The 22,623-nt window shown below is 41.0% G+C and overlaps 4 protein-coding genes across 6 annotated transcripts in view; 3 read left to right on the top strand and 1 right to left on the bottom strand.

Moving 5' to 3' along the window:
- Positions 1 to 2,861, bottom strand: part of grm1a (glutamate receptor, metabotropic 1a) — a 42,877-nt gene extending 40,016 nt beyond the window's left edge. For both annotated transcript variants that reach the window (XM_037086444.1, XM_037086447.1), the window contains exons 1-2: positions 1,618 to 2,861; positions 627 to 832 (exon numbers count right to left, since the gene is read on the bottom strand). The gene's annotated coding sequence lies outside the window, so the exon portion shown is untranslated. The remainder of the gene's footprint in view (positions 1 to 626; positions 833 to 1,617) is intronic.
- On the top strand, positions 1,482 to 8,026 carry LOC119012533 (F-box only protein 30-like). The gene is made up of 3 exons (XM_037086448.1): positions 1,482 to 1,650; positions 4,247 to 6,343; positions 7,233 to 8,026. The coding sequence occupies exons 2-3, from the start codon at positions 4,292 to 4,294 to the stop codon at positions 7,425 to 7,427; spliced, it is 2,247 nt and encodes a 748-aa protein (XP_036942343.1). The 5' UTR covers positions 1,482 to 1,650; positions 4,247 to 4,291; the 3' UTR covers positions 7,428 to 8,026.
- A 135-nt stretch (positions 8,027 to 8,161) lies between these two features.
- LOC119012535 (polyunsaturated fatty acid lipoxygenase ALOX15B-like) lies at positions 8,162 to 12,113 on the top strand. The gene is made up of 10 exons (XM_037086452.1): positions 8,162 to 9,064; positions 9,852 to 10,019; positions 10,157 to 10,238; positions 10,329 to 10,451; positions 10,711 to 10,808; positions 10,911 to 11,083; positions 11,176 to 11,319; positions 11,400 to 11,604; positions 11,755 to 11,841; positions 11,972 to 12,113. Exons 1-9 carry the CDS (start codon positions 8,845 to 8,847, stop codon positions 11,826 to 11,828), a joined length of 1,287 nt encoding a protein of 428 aa, XP_036942347.1. The 5' UTR covers positions 8,162 to 8,844; the 3' UTR covers positions 11,829 to 11,841; positions 11,972 to 12,113.
- Positions 12,114 to 12,464: 351 nt separating this feature from the next.
- Positions 12,465 to 22,185, top strand: LOC119012534 (hydroperoxide isomerase ALOXE3-like). Of its 2 annotated transcripts, none has more exons than XM_037086451.1 (16): positions 12,465 to 12,524; positions 15,554 to 15,621; positions 15,702 to 15,875; positions 17,835 to 18,039; positions 18,144 to 18,225; positions 18,321 to 18,443; positions 18,557 to 18,660; positions 19,162 to 19,334; positions 19,506 to 19,649; positions 19,821 to 20,024; positions 20,262 to 20,348; positions 20,500 to 20,666; positions 20,777 to 20,898; positions 21,003 to 21,103; positions 21,660 to 21,830; positions 21,945 to 22,185. In XM_037086451.1, the coding sequence occupies exons 3-16, from the start codon at positions 15,729 to 15,731 to the stop codon at positions 22,122 to 22,124; spliced, it is 2,010 nt and encodes a 669-aa protein (XP_036942346.1). In that variant the 5' UTR covers positions 12,465 to 12,524; positions 15,554 to 15,621; positions 15,702 to 15,728; the 3' UTR covers positions 22,125 to 22,185. The 2 variants fall into 2 exon arrangements, with proteins under 2 accessions (XP_036942346.1, XP_036942344.1); XM_037086449.1 differs by lacking the exon at positions 12,465 to 12,524 and adding an exon at positions 12,642 to 12,702.
- The last annotated feature ends 438 nt before the right edge of the window (positions 22,186 to 22,623 follow it).

Genomic DNA, 22,623 nt, shown 5'->3' with positions numbered 1-22,623 from the left:
GGGTTGGTAGCTATTTGACAAGGCGCCTCGCACAGTCATGGTGTGTACGTTTGTGTGTGTGTGTATGTATGTGTGTGCATGTGTCTGTGTGATTTGGAGTCTGGTCTCAACATGGTAGACCTCTAAGTGGTCTGTTTCTCTTGCACTGTCAGTGCGAAAGAATCTGACAGAGTCTGACAGGGAAAATCAATGGAAACGTTATGATTTAATTATTTAGGCTACATGTAAAACCCACTGAACATAGTTTTTAATACAGCATTGAAAGGGGCACTATACTTACTTTTACAATATTTATGAGGTGGATACAGTGTTGCCATAACTACATAAACAAGCTGTTCTCAGAGGAAAAAAGGGTCCCCAGAACACTGTGGTGGCAGGGTCAGCCAGAGTCCTTTAAAGTAATTTTTTTTAAATTCAGTTTATTTAGTTTGTTTTGGCATCTAAAAAAATCAATCGAGTCAATGAAGATCTTTCTCTTCTGATTAAAATTTCATCCCCAAAACTACATAGTGCACCTTTAACTTATGATAACTCAGTCTGTATGTTTCCATTTCAGGCTCATGCATGTGCAGCATTACATATTTTGAAATTTGAGTTGAGTTTGGATTTTTTATATATATACATACAACAGGTGTGACTTATCCAACGTTTTTCCAACATCTCATGACATGTTCTGCGAAGCGTGTCCCACTGTTGTTGTCTACGATGAGTCAGCTCCTCCAGCGGCAGGGGTGCTTATTCTGTAGTTGGCCCCCAACCTCGAAACATGGCATCTCCTTCTGTTTTCAGCAATGAGTTGATGCTTTTGGTCTGACCGTTACCAGCTGGAAGCCTGCAAAAGTTATACAATAGTGACATCTCCTGTTTGCTACTGGTTACTGTATGTTAGGCTATTCTAAACAAGATGTGCCAGGTATTGAGGTCTGAAGGTTGACGTGAATTTTCATGGGAGGCAAAGTGACGTTTGTGTCTGATTTATTTATTGATAACTGACACATATACATCTAGGATAAGCTGCAATGCTATGGAGGAATTAGAACTTCACTGACACCCACAGAGAATGTGAGGAGTCTGATTTCAGATTTTCAGATGGTTCAAGCACCTTGTACGGAAATAAATATTATTGCACTTTATGTATATGAAAAACTCAATATCATTGCATATTGTGTGGCTAAAAAAATGATCTAAAGGAATCTTAAGGCAATAATAAGGATATTCAGTATGGGTTGAAGCTAATGCAGTTTGACTGGTCTGATTTGTATTGGCCAATATTATTTCCATATTATACAAGTACTTCAAATAAAGGAACCCTTAACATGTTTCTTCTAAATTCTAAAAATATATATATATATTTATATATATATCTACAAAATCCGTTTTATTATTTTGTTTTCCTTTATTGTTAATGTCCATGTGAACCAATGTGAACACTTAGGATGACTAATACACTGCTGGAGTACATTTTGTCAATAAAGTTTTGAACAGAAAAAAAGGGAAGTTGAGTGAGAGGTACTGTAGCTAGCTATCATTAGCAGTTTGTTCACAGAGGTAATTAAAGTAACAGCTAGTCGTATTTAACGTTATATGTATATATATATGTTTAACAACCAGACATACCTTATCACACCCTCCTGCTGACACAACAAGAAGGTGAGCAGCTACTCGTATCGCTAACCCGACATTATCTTGCCAAGTTAGCTTCTTGTGAACTTCCGAGCTGGCTAGCTGTTGTTAGTCAGCATTAGCCGGCTAGTGCCAGCTAGCTTGCCATTGTTACAAAAACAAGTTGGCTTAATAGCGAAGGAAGAGATGACAGCAAGCTAGTGTGTAGAAACTGATCGAAAAATTACCGAAAAGCTTCTCTTATTATCGTAGGTTTCTGTACTGGAGTACAGTAAGTTAACTTAAACAGTCAGAAAGATCAAGTGGCTACAGGACTGTACCGAGTATAACTGATAGGCAGCCGTTATCAGAGCATGTCCCTTATTTGGGGGCACTGGTTAAGTCAAGTGAGCTGCCCTGATTAACTATTTGCTGGAAACGAAATTAATCAAACCGTACCAGGTTTGATTTTGCGATGAAGTCGTACATTTAGCGTGGCTAAATCGATATCATTTTGCTCATTGAATAGCCAGGCCATGTACGTTTACTGTCCAGTTATATGTATAAACTTAGCCAACGACATCGAAGTGACAGGATAATTATTCTTTTTCAAATCAACACACAACAATATTCCAAGGTTGTTAACTCGTTTTAAGTGAATATGAAAACAGACGTGCTGTTGTTCCTGCGGGAAAAAACAGCATAGACTAGCATCAAAACATATGCATGTTTTGATAAGCAAGACCAGCATTATGTTGGTTTTTGGTGCTGGTTTATGCTGGTTTTTCCAGCAGGGACGTCAGCACTAGCATCATAAATGGGCATCTCAGCTGCAAAAAATCCCGAGTGCTTTGTCAACATGTGGTGGGGTCATCAAATTCTACGGAAGTCATAGTGGATGCACTAAAAGGAATGCATCACCAGCTGTGTCCCAAATCCATCCTGCAAATTAACTGTATATAGGATGTTTGTACTTGTTTTTTTCTTCTTCTGCACAATCAAATTTGAGTCAACATGCTGCTTTGGATCACACAGCTTATTCAGAATTACTTTTTGACTGTTTTGTTTTCTGTGGCGTTGCGACTTGTTCCAAATGTTAAAAGGGAGAGGTTTTGAACCTCCCTGATACAGAGCTGGGAAGCTTCCTAATAAGGTCCGTGTATATGAGACAGCTTTTTAGGTGCATCACATGACTGCAGTTGACTTCCACAGAGGGTGGAGTGAGGGCACTGTTTCAACAGTTATTGTGCAGGCTGCAGACATGGCAAGAGAGAACAGCAGCGGGTCAGACAGTTGAGGTTTGCTTGAAAAGTACTGATATTGATACTGATACTGTTACTTTAATATGCCTGTTAACATGTGCCTGTTAACATTTACAGAGAATGACAAAAGATTACAGTTCTACAATGTAGAACTTGTACTTAAGGGTTTAATACAAACCAATGTAACGTAATTGATGTTATAGTCTGTGCGACATGACCAAGCATTTTGTCATTGCTCTTTCCTAAGATTATTTGAAATGAAAAAAATGTAGCTTAGTCTTTCACTTAATGATCATTGTTATAAATGCAATGGACACTGCATTCTAGAAATTTCAGTCTATCACATTTTACACTTCAATACAGCTGCTTAAGATGCAAGATGACAATAAAAGCTTAGGCCTTACATTTGAACTCTAAGTTTGGGATTTTCTTTGCCTGCAAAATGCTTTTTATGTAGTGTTAGAATATATGCACACACACCATCGTAATTGTTTGCTTTCTTCAGGATCGTAAGGACGGTACATTAAATCTGTTTTGTGCATGTTAATATGTTAATGTACTTAAAACACCACATACACTATATTTTATAGAGCTTTTAAAAAATGTATATGGTTTTTCTGTACTTATTTCTTACCATTCTCTGCTGACTGTATCTGTGTGTAGCATGTCAGTATGATTCATGTGTCGTTACGTGATTTTTATTTTTTAGTTTGATGAGAACTTCAAAATTTTGCAGTTTTATTCTTGTTGGTGCTAAACAAAGATCTGAACCTTTTGAGGCATGTTTCTCAGTGAGCACAGTGACATCTGGTGGTGTACAGTAATCATAACAGCCAGTCAAGACCAGACCAAAGCTCTGGTACAAAATGGTTAAATGTGCCCAATAACAGTCTTAGAGGACTCACTTGTTCTATTTTTTGATAAGAGTCTTGAAAGGCAGCAATAAATGCATTTATTTTATGCTTTAGTAAAATAATTCATAAATGTGTTGTCCAATTTTTATACCAGATCTTTTGTTTGTGCCTGGCGTGGGATCCGCTGTAGGGCCACTGTGGGCTGATTAGTGTTGTCACAGTACTGCAATTCTATGTCTGACACCATGGGGAAAAATTGACACAACATAGTGGGCACAAAATACTATTTTTTAATTAAAAGACAAATACAACAAGATTTGTGTACTGAGTATTAGGCACCTTGTTAGTCACACAGTTGTAGCACACAGTGTCTTGACCCAGTGCGCTTCACAGGGGTAAAACAGACCTCAGCGCCTCTGTAAACTATGCCTCACTGGTAATTTCCTCCCCAGCTATCAGTTACGTATTTATTTGCCTCATCTTATCTTTAATAAACTAACATTATTGCTCTTTCTGCTTATTTTACAGGACAGTGGATTTTCTCGAAAGCTTTCCAGCCCCTCAGCTCTGAAGATGGAGGAGGACCATGTTCACTGTTTATCCTGTGTAAACCAGAGATGCATGGTCAGACCTCAACCAGGCATCTCCTGTGACCTTATCACCTGTCCTCTGGTGTGTGGGGCCGTGTTTCACTCCTGCAAACTTGACGAGCACCATCTTATGTGCCCATTGATGAGGGTTCCCTGCCTCAACAGTGGCTATGGCTGCCCTGCCACCCTGGTCCGCAACAACATGTCTGCACACCTTGAAGTTTGTCCAGCTGGAGTGGTGTGCTGCACTATGGAGTGGAACAGATGGCCCATCAGCTGCCTGGCCTATACTTCCTATGAGAGCCTGAGCCGTGGTGTGGAGGAGGTGGAGCAGCTGGACATGGCTCTTGCTCTTCAGGACCAACGTACACTACTGGAGTCCCTCAAGGTGATTGCCATGGCACCTACTGCAGAGGGAGAGCCACTTGTTCCTGTTAGTCAGGAGACCATGGCAACAGACTTGCTTACATCTGCGCCCACAGTTATTGAGCCACCGCCACAGTCACCATCTTTGCATGAGCCCCAACCTCCACCCCCAGGCTCGGCAAAGGAGAGAATTGTCAGTGGAATTAATGGTTTGAATGAGGAGCACTTTAGTAAACTGTATGATGCAACAGTGGAGACTGCGAGGAGCCTAGTTGCCGCTTTAGAATTTGTTAGCAGTGCCAACGCTGTTGACAGCAGCACAGAGTGTGCGAACAAAGGTATACAGACAAATAGACTGAGCAGCAAGGGAGACCCTCAGAGTGGACTGGAGGATGAAACTCTTGCAGCTACTGAGGGTTTGATTAAAAATGAGATAGAGGAGCAAAGCGTTTGTTCTAGCTGTCTGAGAGGAAATGAAGCTCTTAAAGGAACAGATGAAAATGTTTTAAATGCAACAAATGGACCATTGTCAGGAGAAGTGGAGCCCAGTGTGGAGACAGCCTGTCCTGACATGAATGCAGGGGTTTCCCAGGAGCCAGTCAGTCCTCCATTGGCATCTCCAGTTCATGTCAGTCAGGGAGTGGCGCAGAGGGCTGGTCATGTGGTCCTTGAAGATAGGGGTTTAGTTCTTTTAGAAAATCATGGGCCTGAGCGCAGGTTCCACAACTACCAGTTTTATAGAGGACAGGGCCAGTATTTATTACCAAATGGACGGATAGGTTTCATCCCAGAGAGGCCATTGTATAGATTGAGACCCAAAATGGAGGATAAGGCAGTGGATACCTCGGACCTGGAGCAGGATGAAGACCCCATGGGTCTGGGAGAGATCGATCTGATCACAGCAGCCCTGCTCTTCTGTTTGGAGGAGTCCAGAGAGTGTCGAAGGATCTCTGATACAGTCTATGTTGATGGCTACCGTGTTGACTTCGGCACACAGACGTTTACTTTCCCTGCGGCCATCTTGGTAACCAACACTAGAGTGGGTGACATGGCATCTGCGTCTGCATGTGACCATGCTGCCCCCCAGATCTCCTACCCCAGTCCTTTCCGCACACTCCGTCTTGGCCTTGTCCTGGAAGCTCTGGAGGTTGAGGCAGTCCCACATAATCGCTACCTCCCTAACCATCCCCGCTACCAGCACATGTTCCCCTTCGTCTGTGGTCAGTCATTCCGCCGGGACCAGTTTTCTTCCCATTTCACAAACGTCCATGGCGACATTCATGCTGGTCTCAATGGTTGGATGGAGCACCGCTGCCCCCTGGCATATTATGGCTGCACGTTCTCCCAGCGAAGGTTTTACCCATCCAACCAGGGGGCAAAGGTGATTCATGACAGGCACCTCAAGTCCTTTGGGGTGCAGCCTTGTCCAGGGGCAAAAGTTCCAGGTGACTCCCAGTCTGACCAGTTTAGTGGGCTTCCCATTGAGATACTTTTGCACATAGCTGGCTTCCTGGACAGTTTCAGCCTGTGCCAGCTGTCGTTGGTGTCGCGGACTATGAGAGAGGTGTGTGCCAGTCTTCTCCAGACCAGGGGCATAGTAGACCTACAGTGGGAGCGAAGACCACGCCCTGGTGCTCCTGGTACTGTATCATGGCAAATCAAGAATAAAGTGAGTAGATAACATGTGCTGTAAACCTACACTTATGTAACTGTTTTACAGAATTTAAAGGTTCATGGGTTCATTGTGTAAGATTTAGGTCCTCTTTTGCATCCAAACATCTTACAAGCCTGTGCCTTTGTAAGAAGTGCCAATCCAAATGTATGTTATGCTGCTTTAGCTCTTAAGTAAATATTACAATAGTAAATGCACAATAAATATAACTGTTTATTATTATTATTGGGTATGTTTAACAGCATGGAATATAGAATAAGTACAGCGGCACCCAGTAGAGGACGGACCTCTGTCAAGGTCCAACAGTACCCTTTTATACTCACTTGATAGATACCAGCCATCCAAATATACCACATTCAAGACATTAAAGACTGATGCATTATTTCCTGAGAAATTAATGAAAATGTAGAAACATAAACTCTTACAATGTTAAAGAAAGTCAGAAAGATACCTGGATCAACCCGTTATCTCGATCCACACCTCAAAATGTAATGGGGTCTATTCTGGGCAAAGACCATCCTCAATCCAATACTCATGGAAATGTGTTCAGTGGTTTTTGTGTAAACCTGCTGACAAACCAACCAACAAACATGACAACCTAACTATTAATTATATCAAAACCTTTCTTCTTTATTTTGTTGGGAATTTGACAAAATCTTGAAATGTTGTTTTGATTTTAAATCTAGCCAGCAGCCAGCTATTGTATCATAGAGCCTGGAAATCATGGGGACAATCTTTGCCATGAGCTAGGAGTGTAGCTTTACATGAGAATTGTATGGAAAGTACTTGTGACAAATCAGCAGGAGCCCTCTTAAAAGGTTAGACATGCAGTGCCGTCTTCATGCCAACAATGTTTGGGTTTTTTTTGTTTTATTTACTGTTGCAGGTGTGGAGATTCAGCACCGCTTTCAGCCCAGTGATGTCGTGGGGTTTCACTGATCTGCCCAGCATGTCAAACCATCTTAAGAAGTGCCAGTTCAACACAGTGGAACACAAGACTGAGCCTGTACCTCTTCCTGCCATGTGCACCACACGAGACGGACAGTCGCTGCGCCGCGTCCTGCGTCACATTAACACCTGACCAAACCGCGCTGACTTCTCACAGCTCTATGTGGTATCACACGCGGATGCTGCATTTCAAAGATTTTCTGTCGCGAACACAATTAACTCTTCCTGTATTATACTAGATAATGAAGAAGCCTTAATGAAATAACACCTTACTTGCCACAGTTAACGTCTGTCATTGTGGGTGGTCTGTTTGTGGATGAAAAAAAAACTTGTAAGCATTTAGCTTTGCATGGATTAATGCTGAAAAAACACACCCTTATTCTGGTAAGATAAAGTATATTTTCTTGAAGACAAATATGCACATTAGATTTATATTATTCTATATTATCCTGTGGAATTTCAGTGTTTTCACTATCTTGCCTTTCAGTAGTATCAGCCATGGGGGAAAAGCAGGTTGTTGGTTATATTGCACTATTTCTGCATGACAGAAGTTATGCCAGCACTTTACACAAGACTTGCTATTCCCTTCTCGGTTGATATGTGACCCTAAATAATCTGTTGTTTGGGTTTGTAGGATGTCAGGACGTGAGTCACAACAGATGGATATTCGTGAGGATAGCCTGATGATGCATGTGATTTGCTACCAATTAATAAAGTCTTCACTGCCTTTTATATATTTGTGCTTAAAGATCTCCTCAGTTATTCAATATAAAAATGTATTGTTATTATCCAAAGGTGCTCAGATAAAAGGAAAATATGAAATGTTTTTGTGACATTTTTGATCCTTTGGTGGCTCGTTACTACACTGCTGCAGTAAGATGACAGTGACTGGTGTACACTGTATTGTAAAAGCGAGCAGTAAAGCTCCAACCTCGTTGCTGGGGCAGGGATTTAAATCACAAATCAGAGAGAATGGTGTCTATCTACATAATGTCCAACTATCAATTGTTGATTTAATTGTGTTTTTGGAGGGTGTAGTTTGTGGTGCTGTTAACCTGTACTGTGTTATGAGTGGCTTCTATTAATTACTCAACCCTCACTGGTATAAACATGCTTGACAAAATATTAGAAAGACCTCTCGTCCCGAGCGACAGTTTGTGAACCTGACAAGGCTCATAGCAAACCCACCTTTCGACAAAGACCTGCTCACTGACAGGGGATGTTAATTTTTGTGACTAAGCGCTATTATGACTATCCAAGTATTAAAATTGCAAGGCTGTGACTTGCTTCTGCAAACAGCAAGTCCAACCACTATCTGCATTTGAGCTTTTAGTTTCAACAGCCAACCCTGTCTTCAAAAAATAATTTTAAGCACCATATTCATATATGATCATCCTAAAAATACAGTTTAGCTTCAGCTCATCTAAATCATGAGCACACTGTTTTTTCTTTTGCAAAACATAGGATGTGTGAAGCTGGAGCAAACCCCTGCAGCTCTCATAAATAATGTGTGGGTTGAGAAACATCTTAATAAGGAGGAACATGTATAAATGGCATGTTTTGATTTGAACCCTTTTGATGGGCTCACTCTGAGGTCTCAGCACTCTTGTAATCAGGGAATGTCCAACACCTGTGACTGCTGTTTAACTGCTCAAGTAATGTTGGGATCCCTGCCAATGCTGTTTAGGGACTCAAAAGTTTTGCTCTCTCTTCAAGGAGTTTCAGAATCTCTATATGATTATGTGTGTTTGATGGCACAGTATTTGACAGGTTTGAAGTGGATTTATGAATGTCACTGTTGGTGGGTTTTTTTTTTTTTACCTTTGCGTTTCTAGGTTGTAGCTAGCCGTGATTATGGCAGAGTACACTCTGGAGGTGACTACAGGAAGCAGGCTTCATGCAGGCACATTTGATAATTTGTTCGTCACTCTGATCGGTACTGAGAGGCAATCTGAGCCCACTCAGCTGACCAGGGTTGGATGGGATGAAAAACACGGGAACGTAAGTCGTCCAAACTGAAATGCATGTTTTAGAAAATGTGTTGATGGTTTTCTTTTGTGTGTGTGTGTGAACTTTAGGGAATATTTTCTGTTTTTCTTTACCTCAACTAGTAGAGCTTTATACTTTAATCCTTCATTAGCTGTTTGGCAGCTTGATGGGAACTGCCTAAGGTGTGGTTCTGACATTTCATATGTGAAGTCGGTCTACTTCCACTGTCACTATTTTGAGTCATATATGTTAAAGACAAAATGTGTAACATTTCTACATTCTTGACTATATATATATCTTTCTGTCATACACTTAGTTGTGTTCTGTACTTTAACTATCCGAAACATTTCCAAAAATGGCCAAACCAGATACCTACATTTTGACTCAAGGCAACAATGTGTTTGTTTCCTCGCATGTCATCATAACTTCTGGGGAAAACATCAGCTGATGTGTCAGCAAGTGAGGGAGGAAGTTGTTGAACGTGAATAAAACTTTAAAAAATTACCTCCAGTGTGAACTGATTGCGTCATCCTTTCCATCCACAGGTGGGAACGTATTCTGTGACAACGCTTTTTTCTCCTTCTCAAGCTGGAGAAGGATCCGTTCCACGAATCCCCGGAGAGGGATTGGTTTTGCTCCAAGGTCGTGGTGACGACGCCAGAGGAGGATGAGATTCTCTTCCCCTGTCACAGATGGTTATCCAGGGGCGAGTTTGTGTTGTTGAGAGGGGGGAGGGGTTAGTATTTTACATCATGTACTTTTTTTCTTTTTTTTTTTTCTTTGAGCATTTGTTCTGTCACACGGCCATGCAAAAACCAAACTGAATCGGTGTGGATCTTTTTAAATCCATCCCTGGGGTTGTGACCCACACAGCTACAAAAGCCTTCGAAGATCTCCATCCTCGACTACTAGAGCAACGGCAAAAAGAACTTCTCCAGCAAAAATTAACATATGTGTGAGTTTCATTTATCAATATCTATAAACATTGACTGGGTTTCTTCTGTGTTACTTTTTTTTTTTTTCTATTTCCTTTTCCCCTCCGCAGATGGGCTGAGTATGCAGACGGAATGTCATACGTGTTGAACATCCCGAACCCAAGAGCTGTTCCAGCAGAAATCAGCTACTCACCATCAAAAGCTTTTCAATTTGAATCCCGAAGACAAAACATGTAAGTGGTCTAGCAGAGGATTAGGGTGATGATGATGATGAGGATTGAGTTATGACGTTTTTCCCTCCAAATTCTGACTTCAAACTCAAAACGTGTTCTGAGAGAAAAAGTAATTAGTCTTTTTATACACTGGCCCTAATTGTCTTCAATACTGGTGCTGTATCTACCATTTATTCTAAAGTATCCATCTTGGAAGTATGTCCACAAACTCAAAAGTGCAATAAATCAGTTATTTTAATTTATTTTTTGCTTTATCCAGACGATCTGTGCTCAAACTGAAAAATCTGACAGATGAGCCGTGGGAGAGCTTCGAGGCCATGAAGGAGTTCCCCTGGTTTAAAGACTCGCCCGTGCTTGGTAGGTCTTTACTATAAGCGTATTTTGTGTTGACTTTTCTGTTTAAAAAAAAAAAAAAAAAAAAAAAATCTCTGGTTAAACAGATTGTTTTACCATCTCCAGAGTATGTGTCGCAGCACTGGCAGGACGATGACTTTTTTGGGTACCAGTTTCTTAATGGCGCCAACCCCCATTCGATCCGACGTTGCTCAGCGCTTCCCTCCAACTTCCCTGTCACAGAGGAAATGGTGAAACCTTTTCTGGCCAATGGAAGCTCTCTGACTGCGGAGATGGAGGTACAAAAATAATAAAATGAAATCTTAAATGGTACTTTCCCTTGCCAACTGGCCTTTCATTGGTCTTTTTTTTTTTTTTTTTTTTCCTCCAGAAAGGAAATATATTCATCATTGATTACAAGATCATGGACGGTCTGCCAACTAGAGTTGTTGATGATAAACTGGCAGCTCGGACTGCTCCTCTCTGCCTTCTGTACCTGAATACAGAGAAGAAACTGCAACCAATTGCAATACAGGTTTCTTTTATTGTATTATACAATTTGACTTGTTTTTATATTTCTATTTTTACCAAACTTAACCACGTCTCCTCCCTCAGCTCCACCAGCAGTCCTCAGAGCAGAACCCCATTTTTCTGCCCAGTGACTTGAAGTCTGACTGGCTGCTTGCCAAAATATTTGTGAAGCATGCAGACATCCTCCACGTCCAATTGCTCACCCATTTGCTAAACCCACACCTGCTGGCAGAAACGTTTGCGATGGCGACTCTTCGCAACCTCCCAATGATTCACCCCCTGCACAAAGGTGTGTGTGTGTGTGTGTGTTCGTGTGTGTTCGTGTGTGTTCGTGTTCGTGTTCGTGTTCGTGTTCGTGTTCGTCTCAACTGAAACGCAGGCTCAACTTCATCCTCTGATGTAATTCATAACTGTCACCACCTCTTCTCCCTCCTTACAGCTGTTGATGCCCCATCATCGTTTTACTCTCCATACAAACATCTTCGCCCGTGCTCTTCTTTATGGCCCTGGTAGATTACTTACAAATGTATGGCTTAAACTATTTGATATTACATTTTTTAAAAAAAACGTTTTTGTTTTTTAAGTGTGTGAATCTTGCTGAGGATCTTTGTCTAAAAGCTGTAGCAAACAACAATACCTGGTTATTTATTTTTCAGACTTCACTTGATATGGACAGACTAATAGAATTATTCAGGAGGGGGTTTGCACAGACCAACTACAGCTCCCTCTGCCTGCCTGAAAACATTGCAGCTAGAGGAGTGGAGTCCATCCCCAACTTTCATTACAGAGATGATGCACTGAGGTTGTGGCATATCATCAACAGGTATGAAATATACAGCACAGTAGACAAATGAAACAAGATGAGCCCATTCACTCTCAACATGATTGAACTGATATTTAAAGTAGACACACTATGCTAATATTTGGGTTCCCAATTTTATTTTGGGTTACTACTAGAATAGGTCTACTTGAACTGATATAAAGCGCTAAAAATGGGTACAAAGCATAAAGCATAGTGGGTCTCCTTTTTAACTTGAAACTACATTTAACATTCACATACTGGTACATTTTTCGTTGATGTCCTCAGCTTTGTCAAGGCAGTGGTGGCATACTATTACCCATCTGACAGTGAGGTGGCTGCAGATTCTGAGATCCAGGAATGGATCAATGAGATCTTCTACTATGGATTTCAGGGAAATGGCGCCTCAGGTATCTTTCTTACTGGTTGGTCCACTAAGTGCTCCTCCTTAATCATGCCTTCATTAACACTATTAACACACTGACAGGAATCCCTTCAAGCTTTCAAACTGTGGAGGAACTCATCAAGTTTGTCACTATGGTGATCTTCACGACATCAGTTCAGCATGCTGCAATTGGCAATGCACAGGTAAACATTTTTGTGGTGCTGTGAATTAACACCCATCGCAGGATTTAACAAGAACATATGGTTAAAGAAAGAATGATAATGCAATAATAACAATTGTATCTACTCTTTCAATTGTAGTCTTTATTAAAGTCTATCGACCACATTCACAAGGCGGCCATTTTCCTCTGACATCACGCTGCAGGCAGGAAGCTGAAATGTCTTATGAGATGGGACATCTCTGAAATTATTGGTTCCCTAATTCCTAATTGATCAGCAACTAATAGTGAAAATACAGAGAGACACCCAGCCATATTTCATTCTCCTAGCTAACATTACTTTTCCATGGTGTTGTACGATATGACAGAAAAGGTGTAATTTCAACTCCAAAATATCAATGCCCAAATCTTGGACACATTTAAGTGTGGAAATAAAACACTAGATGCAATCAAACAGTTAGGTTAGCTAGGAAGTGGTTAAATGCTAACATTAGCTAATGCGGGTTATCAAATCTGGAGTTTTGTCTTGAATTATGGCTCGACTACCCATCAGATATTTGAGAAATGTAAGCCTTTTCTATTGTATCGTGTAACTTGTATCAAAGTGTCATAGGAAGCTGTTCAATGTTAACATTAGCCTTTTACTAACAAAAGGTGGTGGGTTATTAAATATGTTCCATTACCTTTTTGAAATATGTGGTCAATTTATAACAATTTGTCAGATAGCCCACTTTTTTATGATTTGAAACCCTGAACACAGCAGCATAACAGTATCCACCCCCCCCCCACACATTGAGCTTCCCACCCACCGTGATGTCAGAGGGAAATGGCTGCCGTGCGACTGGTCATTTGAGTTTACAACTTGTTAAAGTTTCCATCTGTAAATTTAGGTTATAAAACTGTACACATCCCTAAAACATTAGGTGAAAATTAAAAATTGTTAATAGTTTGACGTTTTCGAAATATGTTATTGGTTTTGTTGCAGAAAGTTGTATCGTTCAAGGTCAGTAGCGCTTGTGTTAATTGCTGCTGTACGTCTTCTAAAGTTTGACTTTCTAGCTTGGATTCCTAACAGTCCGTTTGTGCTGAACCGAGCTCCACCAACGACAAAGGGACAGTCAAGCATGGAGGATATCTTGGCGACTCTGACATATAAACGATTTTCAGGTTTAGGTGTATCTACTTTATGGCTCATCAGCAGGAAGTCTGACTTTGTAAGTTTGACATTAATCAAAACAGCCACAGGTGTAAGGCCTAGCTGACCCCCTCCTCCGTAACGTGACATTTTGCTTTTTTCCATGTTAGACACCTCTGGGTTCTTATCCCGAGCAACGCTTTGACGAGCCTGCAGCCTTACAGATGATCAAAGATTTTCAAGCAGAGCTGTCCTCCCTCAGTGCGGACATAAGCAAGAGGAACTCGGCACTTGAGCTGCCTTATAACTACTTGAACCCTGAACAAATAGAAAACAGTGTAGCTAACTGACCAGGATTGTATTTTTTAACAGTGTGACAAGCTGTCACATCCTGGCTGTCCAGCGTGTGGCTGATATTGTGGATCTGCTCTGTCACTAATTCATGTCGTGTAACTGACGCGGTTTGTCCTGAAAGTAAAGCTTCACGCATTCATGTGGGTGATGTTCTTTGTTCCATTAGCTGTTCAAGTTCTTAGACGGTATATCAGGACAGGAAGTCGTACTGTACTTTCTTTGTCGCTAGCCTTTAATATGCTAACAGACTAAATTAAGAACATATTAAACATTGTAAATTTTTATAATCACACATGCTGAAAGTTGGATCTGACAATCAGCACTGCTGATTGGTCGACCCACAGTTTACAGTAAAATACCAGTCATAAATGCAAACCCCAGGTCTGCAACAGTTTGTCGATATGAAGTTGATCTTGAAGTAAACATGTAGCGCTGCTTTCCTACCCTCCCACTGATGTTACAAAGTGCAGGAACAAGTGATGGGGGTGGAGTGCCTGAGACAGAGACACCCTTCAACCTATTACATGACACTACACCATCAAAATGACTTGAAGCTGCTAATTTTAAGGCAAAAAAATTACTGCTGCTTTTAAGTGCATTTAACATATTCCTTCCATTCCTTTTACTCAAGCACTAAAAACCTGTGTGACTTTTTCCAAACTCATATCTTCACACGCCATCTTTGCTGTTATGACTTTTGAGTACTTTTTAAAACTCTGATCAACAATGTTTTGTCTTAATTAAACCCCCAACAACAAGGTTTATATGACAATTAAAGAAACTCCCTCTTTTGTTTCACCACAATACTTTGTCAACATGTTTAGCTCAGTATTTTTATAAATTGCAATAAAAATATACATAACCTTATTCCTTATAACCACATATAACCTTCAATACACTGTTCCTAATATCAACACACTGGCATGCACTGTAGCGTAGGTTGCACTAAGAAAAAACAGATACCGCCTCTCACAGCCGTTCCTGAAACCAGTTTGCATTTATTATGGATGTAGAACTCATCTTCCAACAGACACTTGTAATGATGATGATTTACATGTATGATTTATAATCAGTGTTTTGTATAACTGCATCTGGGCTGCGATGAATTCCAGTCAGATGAAGACTATGCTATCCGTCAATAACTTGTCAGAATTACAGGGCTGTCTCTAAATAAATGTACGGGAGTTTAGGCTATAGACTGTGTGTTCTGTGTCTGAACTATTTGACTGTGCTATCAGGTTCCAAGTAAGCTGTAGCTGCCTGGTGGAGGAGTGTTTTTAGTATCTTCAGAGCATGGACAGTATAATTTTGCATATGATTTTGCTGTTTAAAATCCCAATAGTCTGAATTTTCACAAATCATACCTACATGATCATTTGGACCAAAGGTGGGAGGAGCAGGAGACGCCGGGACTTAAAACAAGGCAGAACCGAGGAGCAAAATAAAGCTACAAAGGTGGGTGATGAAGGTATTTTGCTTGGGCAAAATTATTTAGATTTGCTGTTGTGTTTTGGTAATTTAATTTTACATTCCACTCCACGCATAATTACTACTGACCGACCATGGCTGAGTACAAACTAGAAGTGACAACAGGTGACATGATTAACGCAGGAACTTTTGACCACATTTTCGTCACTTTAATTGGAACCGGAGGGAAGAGTGAGCGGACGGAGCTGGACAACGAAGGTGTGGATTTTCAAACCGGGATGGTGAGTTGAATCCAACTGTTGGTCTTTGCTCAACAAAATTTTACCACACTTGTTTTACTCCACTGGACTTATGACTAAATAATCACTGTGTAAAGGATGAAAATAAACACACTCAAAAGAATTGGGCTGAAACACAACCTTTTAACCTTTTAAGCCCCAAGCCAATTTTCTAGGGTTAGGGGTTAGAGTTAAAAACCCCAATTGGGGGATTTTGGGGTTTATCATTAAAGGGTTAAGTATTTTAATTACATTTAAATTTTCTAACTAAATTATTACATATAAAGTTAAAGGGGCACTATGTAGTTTTGGAGAGGAAATTCAAACTCAGAATTGTAATATTTACAATGTTAATGACGTAATAAAACACATTTATAAAAAACAAAAACAAAAACAAAAAAAAACAAGCTGCTCAATATGTCTATTTTCTTGTAGACTTAACATTTCTAAACATTTTCTTTTTAATCAATGAAATCAGATAATAGCACAGACTTTCTTTTTGTCTTAATATATTCTTTTTTTAATCTCTACTCAACACCTGTGGGTCATAAACTATACACAGCAAGCACAGTGTAGCTTTATACGCTATTTGATGTTACCATACAAAGGCATGTTTGAGATGATGCCAACAGGGATGGGATTATTCAACTAGTGTGGGAGTATTGAAGGAGTCTGTACAGTCTTAGTTTGAATATACACTGCCTGGCCAAAAAAACTTAAGCAAATAGATAAGGGCCTCCTATTGGATAATTACTGTATGGCCAATTAAATTTCAGCTGGCAACAAGTTATTTAACCCCAAGTGATGCAATGAGTAGCTTCTCATTTCTTAATCACGTCAAAAGGCACATCCCATGGTCATGGAAAAGATGTCTGTTTGAGAAGGGTCAAATCATTGGCATGCATCAAGCAGAGAAAACATCTAAGGAGATTGCAGAAATTACTAAATTGGGTTAAGAACTATCCAACGCATTATTAAAAACTAGAAGGATAGTGGGGAACCATCGTCTTTGAGGAGAAAATGTGGTCGGAAAAAAATCCTGATTGATCGTGATCTGTGATCACTTTAACATTTGGTTAAATCAAATTGTAGCAAAACAACAGTAGAACTCAGGGCTATGTTTACATAGTAAAAGTAAGAGCATTTCCACACACACTCAAGGGATTGGGACTGAACAGCTGTGTAGCCTTCAGAACCACTAACCATTAATCAGTGAGACTAATCGGGGAAAAAAGGCTTCAATTTGCTAAGGAGTATAAAGGTTGGACTTTGGAGCAATGGAAGAAGGTCATGTGGTCCGAGTCCAGATTTACCCTGTTCCAGAGTGATGGGCACATCAGAGTAAGAAGAGAGGCAGATGAAGTGATGCACCCATCATGCCTAGTGCCTACTGTACAAGCCTGTGGGGGCAGTGCTATGATCTGGGGTTGCTGCAGTTGGTCAGGTCTAGGTTCAGCAACATTATGTCCCCAAAGAATGAGGTCAGCTCACTACCTGAATGTACTGAATGACCAGGTTATTCCATCAATGGATTTTTTCGGGGCATGGGCATATTCCAAGATGACAATGCAAGGATTCATTGGGCTAAAATTGTGAAAGAGTGGTTCAGGGAGCATGAGACATCATTTCCACACATGGATTGGCCACCATAGAGTCCAGACCTTAACCCCATTGAGGATCTTTGGGGCACTGAGGCTTTGCGCGGTGGTCCGAGACTCCCATCATCAATACAAGATCTTGGTGAAAAATTAATGCAACACTGGGCGGAAAAAATAAATCTTGTGACCTTGCAGAAACTTATCAAAACAATGCCACAGCGAATGTGTGCCGTAATCAAAGCTGAAGGTGGTCCAACGAAATATTAGAGTGTGTGACTTGGTGGCGACTTTTTTTTCTTTTTGGCACCATCCTGGCCGACACACAATAGGTAAAAATGTACCTCCATCTCTTTTTTCCCCCCAGACGGGGATGTACACGCTGAAAACCAGTTCGTCTCTCGGGAAACTTCTGCTCGTCAGGCTGGAGAAAGATCCTCTGTTTGTTCTCCCAGAGGATGAGTGGTACTGCTCCAAAATAAGGGTGACGACTCCAGACGGAGAGGTCCTTCTTTTCCCCTGTTACAGGTGGATCTCCAGGGGAAAGCAGGAGGAGCTGAGAGGAGGGAGAGGTCAGGTTCAAAACACACAGATAATGAGAAAATTACAGGACAACATTCAGGGTTTAATACCAAACCTTGTGTTTATACCAAAGTCATGTTCTTTTTTGTGTCAGCCACGAAAGCTTTTGAGGACGACCATCCCGTGTTGACTGACCATCGGCAGAAAGAGCTGATAGATAAGAGGAGCCTGTATCAGTAAGTTGTCATGTATGCCCATACAGCTGCAGTTTGTCTTTAAAGCTTATGTGATGTGTTTTTAAAAAAAAATTCCACACACTTGTTTTTTGTAGATGGGCAATTACTGATCCAAAGCTCCCACACTCCAGCGATTTCAAACACGTATCTGAGCTCCCGGCAGAGATCGCCTTCTCCATGTCCAAATTAATGGAAATGCTTTACGCAAAAAGAACATCGTGAGTCTAAAACCTATTTGTAAGGCAAAACAACACAATTACCCATCAGTCAGTACGTTGTCTAATTATCTGCATTATGCTTGGCTTTTGTTTGGGCCATTTCCTCATTGCAGTGGTGCTGAACTCATGTTTAAAGGGCTGCTTGGCTCCACCGAACAATGGGAGAAAACTGAGGACATCAAAAAAATCTTCTGGTTCAAAGAGACAACAATGTCAGGTGAGGTGGAGTTGTAGTTCAGCTATTTGACTCACTTCAACTCTTATAGATTCATAATAACAGGTAACTGTTGTTACAAGCATACACGTGGCAATAAGTAAACTTAACTTGGCAGCAAAAACATGAAATAAATATTAAAATGGTACAAATCATGATGTGTTTAAAACATGATGGTCAAAACTGAGAAATGTTTTATGTGGTTTAAAGTGAGTGCTGAGGTGCAGCTGACTGCCATAAATGGCTTTTATTGTCACTGCTGCATGGATCAGGCTTACTGCTGTCCTTTTTAAAGCAACACTTATAAAGTAATTCTGGAGCAAGAAAGTTGATTTCGGAGTTTCGGTCACAGATCTTCAAATGCCAACACTATGGGTTAATTTACAGATCTAAAGGCAAGGACTCAATTTGGTATTTTCACGATCTGTGCATGAGACTAGTGTACCCCGCCAACTCCTGAAGCAAGTGGTAATGGATTATATGTGCCAATTGCTTTTCTTCCAGTGTATGTTATAGAACACTGGAAGGACGACGACTTTTATGGATTCCAGTTTCTGAACGCAACAAACCCCAACGTGATCAAGCGCTGCTCAAAGCTTCCCCCAAACTTCCCAGTCACAGAGGAGATGGTGAAGCCGTCCCTGGCAGAGGGAAGCTCTCTGCAGATGGAAATAATGGTATGAAAGATGAGTGGGATATAATGGTTTAGAATACTTTCTTTGGGAGATTATTTGAAGTAAGAGTCGTGCAGCAATAAAACATCTGCATGTATTCTAAGGTCAAGAAACACTTGACTTTTTTCAAATTGTCCTGACTCTTCAACACATTGGTGCTTCCTTCTCGTACAGAACGGAAATGTATTCCTCTGCGACTTCAAGATGATGGATGGATTGCCCACTAAGGTGCATGATGGTCAGACTCTGCATGTGACTGCCGGTCTCTGTTTGTTCTACATGAACCCAGAAAACAAACTGAAGCCAATTGCGATACAGGTTTGTCACAAACTACTGTGCAGCAGAGCAAATTGGCACAGGTATTCATTCATATCGAAAGTTACCGGCATATTCACAGAGCTTTTGGTGTATACATTGGTATTTGTAGTTGGCTGCGAGAATGCTCCACTGTCAATTAGTGAAATAAACCTTTTTTTCCTCATGCTCCAGCTGCATCAACAACCCTCCGAGAAGAACCCCATCTTTCTGCCTAGTGACTCGGAGATGGACTGGCTGCTCGCCAAGATGTTCATTAAAAATGTTGATCTGATGCTGCATCAGTCCGTCTATCACTTCATGAGAGCTCACCTTTTGGCAGAGGTCTTTACCGTCGCCACTCTCCGCAGCCTCCCTGTCATTCACCCCCTCTACAAGGTATAATCACACAGTGGTTGGATGTTTTCAAAAATTACCTCAGGAAAGTTTCACGGTGTCTGAAATCAGAAAGACATACTGTATGTTCAGCTTGTTGAGGGTTTGTTTAAACATAGTGCTTTGATGAAAGGGAACACAATCAGTTCCATCTTCCTGTTAATTCAAGTGTTTTTGTAGAGGTGTTCATGGCTGCTTTGGTGACATACTTTTGAAATTTGAATTTCTCTTCCTGAACAGCTGTTGATCCCTCATGTGCGTCACACTCTCCAAATAAATACCATGGCCCGCCAATCTGTTCTTGGACCTGATGGGATTTTACACACAGTATGGATCGTAAACATGTACATTTCTAAACAGTCAGATATTTATACCAAAATTGCACTACTGTGTAAACCACATCTACCTTCTGCCTGTCTTCATTTTGTTGTTCACGGATTAATCTGATGCTTCTAATTTTTGTATTATGGATTATTAGAGTTCACTCGGATGGGACGGGATGATGGAGCTCATGAGAAGGTCTCTCTCTGAACTGACCTACAGCTCCCTCTGTCTGCCAGAGAACATCGCTGCACGAGGACTGGAGTCCATCCCCAACTTCTACTACAGAGACGATGGCCTGAAGCTGTGGAACATCATCAGCAGGTGAGACGGCTGCAGAGTGATGCAGCCCAAGCACAAATGTATTTAAAAGATGGAGTTTTTATGAGTTTTTATAATTAAAGTTTTTAAAAAATAACCCTATTTTTCACCAGCTTTGTGAAGGCAATAGTGAGGCACTATTACTCCTCGGACAGCGATGTCCAAAAGGACACGGAGCTGCAGGCCTGGATCAGTGAGATATTCACACACGGCTTCTTAGAAAACAAAGCCTCAGGTATTCATCCAAGTTCTAAATTAAACACAACATATTGGTTTAAAAATCATATTAGCATATAGTATATTGACAGTTTCAGTAACTGATATTGGCTCTGCCTGCAGGGTTTCCAGCGAGCTTTAATACCGTGGAGGAAGTGACCAAGTTCGTCACCATGGTGATCTTCACAGTGTCAGCTCAGCACGCTGCAGTCAATAACGGACAGGTAACCTCGCACCTAATCATTCATCAAACACTTGACATGAACGGAACAAGCAGCAGATTTGTGGGTAATGCAGGCTGCAGGTTTTGAAAAGAGAAAATGTGGAATATAAAAATGGCTGTCTCTGGATCTGCCGTATTGATTTTGATCATTTGTTTCTGAACTGTCCATAATGCTTCCTTTTCAAAACCTGGTGCCTACATTCCCCATGATGCAACTCAGCCACTGGGTACATCACTGGAGGCAGTTTATCAGATCACATGGAGCTTCCTCTGGAGCTACAAAAGGCTTATACTACTTTCTACATATATACAGCACCACTCCCTAAGACCTGTAAACACAGTTTAATGTGTAAAAATGGTGAAGTTACCCTCTAAACTTAGTTTGAAGACGAACAGAGATAACCTTTACCACTTGAACAGATGAACTCCAGCATCAAAACAACAATCCCATTCTGCACAGTGAAGCTCAAGCATCCAAATAAGAAAATAAGTTTAAAGGAGACTTAAACACTAACAGGAAATAAAGGTAACACGTGGAAACTTCTGTCATCACCTAGTTTGATTTCAACTCCTGGGTGCCAAACGGCTCGCTCCTGCTGCGCAAACCTCCTCCAACCACCAACGGCCAGTCAAGCATGGAGACAGTTTTCGAGACCCTCCCAAATGTTGGAGAGACGGTCAAGTTTGCAGCAATGTCGTGGGTACTTTCAGAAGAGTACACAGACGTGGTGAGTTTGGTGATGACGAATGATCACTGTAATGTTGACAATTTGAATGTGTCTTAAAGAAAAGTAAGAAACACTACTTCAGTCTGACTTTCTTTCATTTTGTCATTCTTGCAGGTTCTCTTGGGTACCTACCCTGACGAGAGATTTGACGAGCCTGCCCCTAAGCAGATGATCAAGGACTTTCAAGCCGAGCTGTCCTGCCTCAGTGAAGCAATTACAAAAAGAAACTCTGAGCTCGAAGTACCCTACACATATCTGAACCCTGACCAGATAGAGAACAGTGTAACTATTTAACTAACTCCAATAAGCCATGTTAGCTTTCGGCATTATTAAAGATACCCATCCATTGTCTTAACACCTGTCTTTCATGCTGGATTGTGTGTTTAACTTTGAATTTGGTTTATACAATAAGTGACCTGATAGAGACAGCTTGTGAAGTGTTGCCTGCTGGGAGAAGAAGACGATGTTTTGATTGTATCATGTTATCAAGTGGGGCTTCTTTTTGTGTGTTTTTATTAAAGATGGGAACCTCTCTTTAATAAAATTGTCTCAGGTTGGAAGTAGATATCTCAGCATGTATCTGCTCTCCAACAACATGGTAGCGTATTTTATTGCCCGTCAGTTTGGTGACTGCATACTTGACATCAATAACTGTTGTGTCCCAAATCACACGTGTCATTCACGGCTCCCGACTCACTACCTCAGGAGTTCTAAATAGACTGATTATCTACCTCACAACTCGGGTCATTTTTTTTCCCTCCAAGGCAGGGCATGGTGGAGTATAATGCTTGCT

The sequence above is a fragment of the Acanthopagrus latus genome, chromosome 22 (genome assembly GCF_904848185.1).
Source record: "Acanthopagrus latus isolate v.2019 chromosome 22, fAcaLat1.1, whole genome shotgun sequence".
NCBI classification, from domain to species: domain Eukaryota; kingdom Metazoa; phylum Chordata; class Actinopteri; order Spariformes; family Sparidae; genus Acanthopagrus; species Acanthopagrus latus.
The sequence above is the reverse complement of the archived record's forward strand: the minus strand, read 5'-3'. Positions and strand labels throughout refer to the sequence as shown.

Excerpts from the sequence above, each read along its gene's own strand:
- LOC119012534 (XM_037086451.1), top strand. The coding sequence starts at position 15,729 with ATGGCTGAGTACAAACTAGAAGTGACAACAGGTGACATGATTAACGCA. Across the intron at positions 18,226-18,320 it reads GATAAGAGGAGCCTGTATCA|ATGGGCAATTACTGATCCAA; the intron begins GTAAGTTGTCAT and ends TGTTTTTTGTAG. Across the intron at positions 20,899-21,002 it reads CTTAGAAAACAAAGCCTCAG|GGTTTCCAGCGAGCTTTAAT; the intron begins GTATTCATCCAA and ends CTCTGCCTGCAG.
- LOC119012533 (XM_037086448.1), top strand. The coding sequence starts at position 4,292 with ATGGAGGAGGACCATGTTCACTGTTTATCCTGTGTAAACCAGAGATGC. Across the intron at positions 6,344-7,232 it reads CATGGCAAATCAAGAATAAA|GTGTGGAGATTCAGCACCGC; the intron begins GTGAGTAGATAA and ends TTACTGTTGCAG.
- LOC119012535 (XM_037086452.1), top strand. The coding sequence starts at position 8,845 with ATGGCATGTTTTGATTTGAACCCTTTTGATGGGCTCACTCTGAGGTCT. Across the intron at positions 9,065-9,851 it reads GATGGCACAGTATTTGACAG|GCTTTTTTCTCCTTCTCAAG; the intron begins GTTTGAAGTGGA and ends TTCTGTGACAAC. Across the intron at positions 11,605-11,754 it reads GATTCACCCCCTGCACAAAG|CTGTTGATGCCCCATCATCG; the intron begins GTGTGTGTGTGT and ends CCCTCCTTACAG.